The sequence below is a fragment of the Nestor notabilis genome, unplaced genomic scaffold (assembly GCF_000696875.1).
Source record: "Nestor notabilis isolate BGI_N333 unplaced genomic scaffold, ASM69687v1 scaffold4936, whole genome shotgun sequence".
Taxonomy (NCBI): Eukaryota; Metazoa; Chordata; class Aves; order Psittaciformes; family Psittacidae; genus Nestor; species Nestor notabilis.
Window position 1 is genome coordinate 1 of NW_009934145.1, and position 6,493 is coordinate 6,493.

Here is a 6,493-nt window from a genome sequence, read left to right on the forward strand (position 1 = left end):
GACACAACTCATTACCCATCTCCACTCGGACATCAAGCTGTTGACCACAACTCTCTGTGTGCAGCCATCCAGCCAGTTCCTTATTCTGAGTGGTCCATGTGTCAAATCCAGACCTTTCCAATTTAGAGACAAGGATGACATGCAGGACAGTGTCAAATACCTTGCACACATCTAGGTAAATTCACATCACATTCACTAGGAGGGTGATAGGAGTACAGTGCCATCCCACCCACCTCAGAGTGTTTTGCTCCAGTTTACTTGGACCACTGCAAGTGAAAAATAAAACAGTATCTAATTATTACTCACAGCGGTATCTCAAAGCTGCTGGTGCTCACAGGTCAACAATGAGGAACAAGAGTAACAAAAGTTCCTGCCATCTATTAGGTTTGCCACGCCAGGTGTGTGCAGCCATCCAGCCGATTCTTTATCAGATGGTCCATCCATCAAATTGATGTCTCTCCAGTTTAAAGACAAGGATGTCATGTGGGAAACTTTGTAGGAACATTAAAATTCTAGTTACACATCTGCTTCATCATGGCTCAGCATTCCTAAATTGAAAATCAGGAGGAAATTTAGTGTGATGACAGTAATAGCTCATGGTTGTAAAATTCTTCGGAAAACCAGAGAAAGAAACATACTGACAGCTTAAACTCACCATCTCCTTGTGATCTGTTGTCTAATTCACAAGGCAGCTGTACAACATTCCCCAAATTTGGTGAGACAGTGGAATAGGTTGCCCAGGGAAGTTGTGAATGCTCCAACCCTGGAGGCGTTTAAGGCCAGGCTGGACAGAGCCTTGGGCGACATAGTTTAGTGTGTGGTGTCCCTGCTCATGGCAGGGGGGTTGGAACTAGATGATCTTAAGGTCCTTTCCAACCCAAACTATTCTATGATTCTATGAAATGAAAGAGAAAAGGGGTATGATTTCACTAGGCTGTGTCATGCTGATATATGTGGGTCCAAGATGAGTTGATCAGAATCTTTTTTAGTACTTTGGCATTAATGTGTGTCTGTAGATAGTATAAATGGATTACAGGCTGTCAGCCTGCTTCTAATGACTGCAGTTTGATAGTGACTCCCAATGAGTTAAAGAAGAAGGATTAAAAAGTGAGGAAGAATACACAGTCCTTCACGGGGGTCTTACTGCATTCGTATTTGCTATGCTTTTGTATCCCATAGTCCATTAACATTATGGAGCGGACCCTGCAGAAATATGGAAGCTATGAGAAGTTTGAACAGGCCACTGGAGGCAGCTTGCTGACCAAAAGTCGCATCTGGAATCACGTCAGGAAATACATGGTGAAAGAAGGCTGTCTTGGTGAGGTAAGTCACCCACTGCATCGGGCAAGAAACATTTATGTCACCTTAGAAATTACACACGGATGGGCCCAAGAGACCATTTGTGAGGCCTCTCCTCTGTAATTACAGGAATGTTCCTTACATCATGTCTTTCTCATGGCTGTGCCCAGTCTAACTGCTGAACAATTGAAATGATGCAAATTCCTCGTGAATGCTTCAGCCATCTCTCTGAGCCTGTTTCCTCGTTCAGCTGTGCTTGTTCTTAAATTCACCTCTTTGGGGAGTACCCCAGAACGACACCCTTCCTTCCCTTTTTTCAGCTACTTGGAGATTAGCACATTTCCATTTATTCATCAGTTCTGCCGTCTGCTCTCTTGTATCAAATCATTTACACCAAAAGGAAGAGTTAAGAAAAGGCCAAGAAAAATAAGCAGCAGCTCAGGAGACTGATTTATAAGCAGCAACACAAAAGGAAAGTGACATAAGTGAATAAAAAGGTCTGAAAGAGGTTGGCTTGTTCGGTTGGTTTGAGTGCTGGGTTTTCCTGTCTTTAACCATCTAAGTTTTAGAGCCCTATTGCAAAAAACACTTATTTCCACCATTCAGGATTTAAAAAGTCCCGTTTTACTGAGTTACACAGAATTGCTTGGAAAAATCAGATGAAACTGAACATATAAAGAGAGAACTCCTCCAAATGAAAGCACCAGCTGACACAGTCCAAGACTTGGATGAGATCACTGGCAGTGAGCAACAGGAGTCTGGAACGGGAGACCAAGAGGCAAAAATCAGTTTCCTAGAAACTAGGTTTCATAATATTATTAGGAGGACCTGTTAAACTCATGACACTTTTTGGGGAGACTCCAGTTGGACACTGTTACCACACTTCAGCTGTGTTTCTAAGACTGAGGTTATAAAACTGCAGTTTAGAGCAAGCAGAAAAAAAATCATGGTTTTTGGTCTTTGCTGTGCTTTTATCTCCCTTTGCGTTCATTTTTGTCTTGGTTTGTCTTCATGGAAGCAGGATCCTGCCTCCTCATCAAACATCCCATATCCTTCTTCATGAAATGCTTTACTTTTTCTGCAAAAGCAGGGTTAATACCTCGTGCTTAGCATGGTCTAAAATATTAGGAAAATAGTCTCTCAAGTTGAAGAGGTGTTAATGAAGCGAAGTGATACCTGTGCTTTAAATCTAAATCTTTCCTGCATCGTTAATTGATGGGACTGATTGTTTGCTGTTGAACTTGAAGCTGAGTGATGGGGTTTGAAAACAGGGAAATGTCATGTTAACGTCATTGATCCCTGGGTCCTTTTTTGTTAACTTTTATATTAAAAAATAGGGTACTCTCCCCTGTACTCCTCTGAGCAGTACTCTTCCTTTAGGCATTACGTGACGAGGGAAAGGTGCTTAGTCTTCAGCAAAGAGTTTTCCTTCTTCCTCCCATTCACTCATTTAAAAAGTCTTTTTAAACTCAAAAATAACAAAATATATCAATTTGCATTCAAGTCCTTCTCTGGCAGTTTTTGTTTCGATTACCTATTTTCCACTGGTAATCAGAAAGTAAGAAGTAAATGGTGTGTGTGTGTGTATATACATACACACCATAAATATATATGTATACACACACCATTTATATATATACCAAATATATATATGGTATATTTGTTTTCCTGGTATAAAACAAAACCAAACCAGTATTTTAGTAATATTTCAAGCCTGCATCATGTAGAAGGAATGAGGTACACAGTGCTTCCCCCCTCTTATTTATATGGCTTTAGAATTGCAACTAAGAAGATTTCAGACAGGTAAGTGTACAGATACCTAGTTGATTTATGTGTGCTTATCTAGGATTTTTCAGTTCTCAGTAATACCAAGATAATTAGAGACAGTTCAAAAAATCAAATGTATGTCTTTACCCACATGCTGAGTCCTGAGGTTCTGTCAGCAGCACAGGTGACTGAGCTCAGTGGAGTCAGAAGTGTCTCCCATACGTGATTCCTGGTAGCGAAGAAGGGCTGTGAAGGGCAAAGAGAAATGCCATACTTGGAGGGTCAAAGGCAAAAGCAGGACCAGGAGTGAGAAGAGAGCTCTTTGCTACCCGAATTCTCTCATCTTTAGATTGTGGTCCATCTCACGGAGGACCTGCTATCTCGAGCCTCAATGACAGTGGTGAATGGCCGCCCCACTCTCACTATCAACATCTCCACTGCGCGAGAGCACTGGCTGGAAGGGATGCTGAGACATGAAATTGGTATGAGCACGACATCAGTTCTCCATGCAAAGGGGAGTACTTGCATGCATTTGTACTTCTCTTGCAATGATGGCCGGGCACTGTACGTGTACAGAAGGAACATTCCTATCTAAGAACCTGTGCTGTAGGTTAAAGGGAAGGAGAAGCCTATTTGTCACTGCAGCATGCACTGAAAGGATTCCTGGGGTCCATGGACATCAGTATTTTAGGTCAGATCAGGAGCGAGCTTTTGAAGTGAGCCTGCCAGCTAGTCCCACGTACCGCACTGAGGTTCACTTGCCAAAGGAATCTTGGAGCAGGCAAAGTGTGGTCCTTCCAGATGATGCTAGCTGAGAGGCTCTGCTCCAGGGCATACCTTCTGTGCTGTCACTGCTCGGGGTCATTCTGCTCATGAGATCAATTTAGAGCTAGTCTGGAGTTAAAAATAATGAGGGGAAACAAAAAGATGTGACTCTTGAACCTCAGCACCAGCCATTTCACTGGGCAGATCTGCTTCCATTATGCTGCATTGCTTGCAAACGTAGGCATGCTTTAAGTGTGAAGAATTTACCCAGTGCCCCCTAAACTGGTGTAAGATTGCCTTGATTTTGCATCACACAAGGTTGGCCCAGCCCTGTGGAAGGTTTCTAGAAAGTTTTCAGTGACTGTTTAAACTAAGTACATCAAAACTGGATAAACTTGGCTGGTGCCTGAATTTCAACTGAAGACTCACATTGTAAAGGGACATAGCCTCTTCCAAGGCAATGGTAGGGCTGTTAAATCACCTTCAAGAGGCAACATTTCTGCCCCTTTGCTTTGATTCACCTTCCTTCTGTCCACTACAATGCCTAGCCTATGCTAGAGGCATTCAGCGTGTAAGATGCTTTTGAAAATTCCTTTCCATGGATTTGGGAACTCCAGTCCTGCTGACACGTGTTTTCCTGAGGTATTTATGGGAGTCCCATTTGCAGTCAGCAGGTGAATAATTGCACCATGTATCTGCATCTCTGTTGTAGATGAGTGCCCAGTCCTACCAGTTCAGGGTACTGAAATGGGCATCTCCTGCCGTATTTTATATAGATATATATATGGTTTTAATCATGAGGTGCTACTGCTCTAAGTCCCATATTCCTTTCTTTTCAGGAACTCATTACTTTCGGGGTTTTAACAACAACAGCCAGCCTTGGTGCAACTGGAACGGACGGAGAAAACATGGGCTAAAACCAATCAACCCTACAGAAGAGGGGCTCGCAAGCATCCACAGCGTCCTGTTCCGCAAAGACCCTCTCCTTTGGAGGGCTGCGCTGCTGTACTACACGGTGTACCAGGCTAGCCAAATGTCCTTCAGCCAGCTTTTCCAGGACTTGGGGAAATTTGTCAAGGACCCCAATACTAGGTGGGATTACTGCGTACGAGCCAAGAGAGGGTGGACCGACACATCACAACCAGGTGGGTTCCCTCTTTGTCTTCTCTGGTTTTTTACTTCAGGGGGGTTTTTCCTCGTGTCACACAGTAAAACCTTTTCAAAACAGAGCCATGGACCCTGCACTTTCTGAAGGGAGGCAGCAGGATTTCTGCTATGGAAAACAAGGCTGAAAATGCACACCGTGAGGCTTTCAGACTGAATGCAGTAATGGATGCTCTTTGTTGTTGGAAATGGGAATGTAAATTGCAAAGCCATGAAGGAGTTCATACAGTTTGATCTCCTTTCATGTTTAGTACAAGAGATGTAATGTTGCTATGGATATTCATAGGTGCCATCTTCTGTGTTTGATTTCTTTCTCTGGTTAGTGGGTCTAGCTTTCAACTTCATTTTTGGGAAGGTTTTCAAAGCCTGGGATATAAACGTTTAGTTTTTAACAATACAATTGTTCTGCTCATAATGGCTTCTGGGAATATGCCTTGAACAAACCCTGACAATGTCTCCTGCTTCCTTTTAGGCTGTTTCAATAAGGATCAGGTGTACTTGGATGGCATCCTCCGAATCCTGCGATATAGGGAGTCCATTGACTTCCACCTGCTGACAGCCCTTGGAAAGGTGAGTGGACTCATTCTTACCCCAGGGTACCCCAGTTGTATCATTTCAGCAAAGCTGCCTGTAAAGAGCTGTGAGTCGTCGTGCTCTGCTTCTCTTTGATGCAGAAATCTCTGCTCTGTGCAGCACCTTGTATTACACACTGCAAGTTACAAGTATTCTGAGGTCCTAAAAAAATTTCTACCAGCTTTTCCTCATTCCTCACTTATCAGATTAAGATTTTATGGTCATATTTCTCAGACTTTCCTCCCTTTACAGGGTGATATTTGACTTGCAGTACAAGGGACTGCCTTGGGCAACTAGTGCTAGATAAGGTGGTGGTCCTAGTAGGAAGCAAAATGAATCATCTGATGCTCACACATCCCCATCCACAACAGGGAGTTTTCCATTAAAAATTTCTCTCACTGATGGCACCTGTAATGATTTTTAAAAACTCGGTTGTTTTGGGTTTTTCCCCCCCAGAACACATGTTATTTTTACATTCACAGAACATATTTTATGCCCATTCTAACTGCCATTGCTTGTTTGCTCTCATAATCATACTGAGTGGTGCAGAAACTTTGTCACGCTTCCTGAACCAAATCCTTGGATTGCAAAGTTTCCACAGTTCATAAAGCAGGGCTCATACTCACATAAACCAGGCTTCCAATTGATGTTATTACGCTTGCATTTAGAGCTGGCACACCAATATTTGTGCCTACTTGGCAATCAATGGGCGATAAAGGGAAGCAGCATATTATGACAGAGGCGCTTGGTCCACCCTTTTGCCTTTAGTGTCAGGAATATCCATATTGGTGAGCAGAACTATTTAGGTGACTGAACCAAGTTAAGAAGCTCTGAAAATAAAATTGCACTGTCAAATAAGTCCCTGCAACTTTCGTCTCTGAAACTTCCTTTTGCTTTAAGCCTGCTTAGCTCCACACAGCTTCTG

General features: G+C 42.9%; 1 protein-coding gene across 1 annotated transcript in view; it reads left to right on the forward strand.

Moving 5' to 3' along the window:
* The first annotated feature begins 1,185 nt into the window (after positions 1-1,185).
* The window catches only part of KIAA0895 (KIAA0895 ortholog), an 8,320-nt gene continuing 3,012 nt past the window's right edge, over positions 1,186-6,493 (forward strand). The window contains exons 1-4 of the mRNA XM_010017182.1: positions 1,186-1,323; positions 3,416-3,548; positions 4,671-4,976; positions 5,468-5,565. Of these exons, the coding sequence (XP_010015484.1) occupies positions 1,192-1,323; positions 3,416-3,548; positions 4,671-4,976; positions 5,468-5,565 (669 nt within the window). The 5' untranslated portion in view covers positions 1,186-1,191. The remainder of the gene's footprint in view (positions 1,324-3,415; positions 3,549-4,670; positions 4,977-5,467; positions 5,566-6,493) is intronic.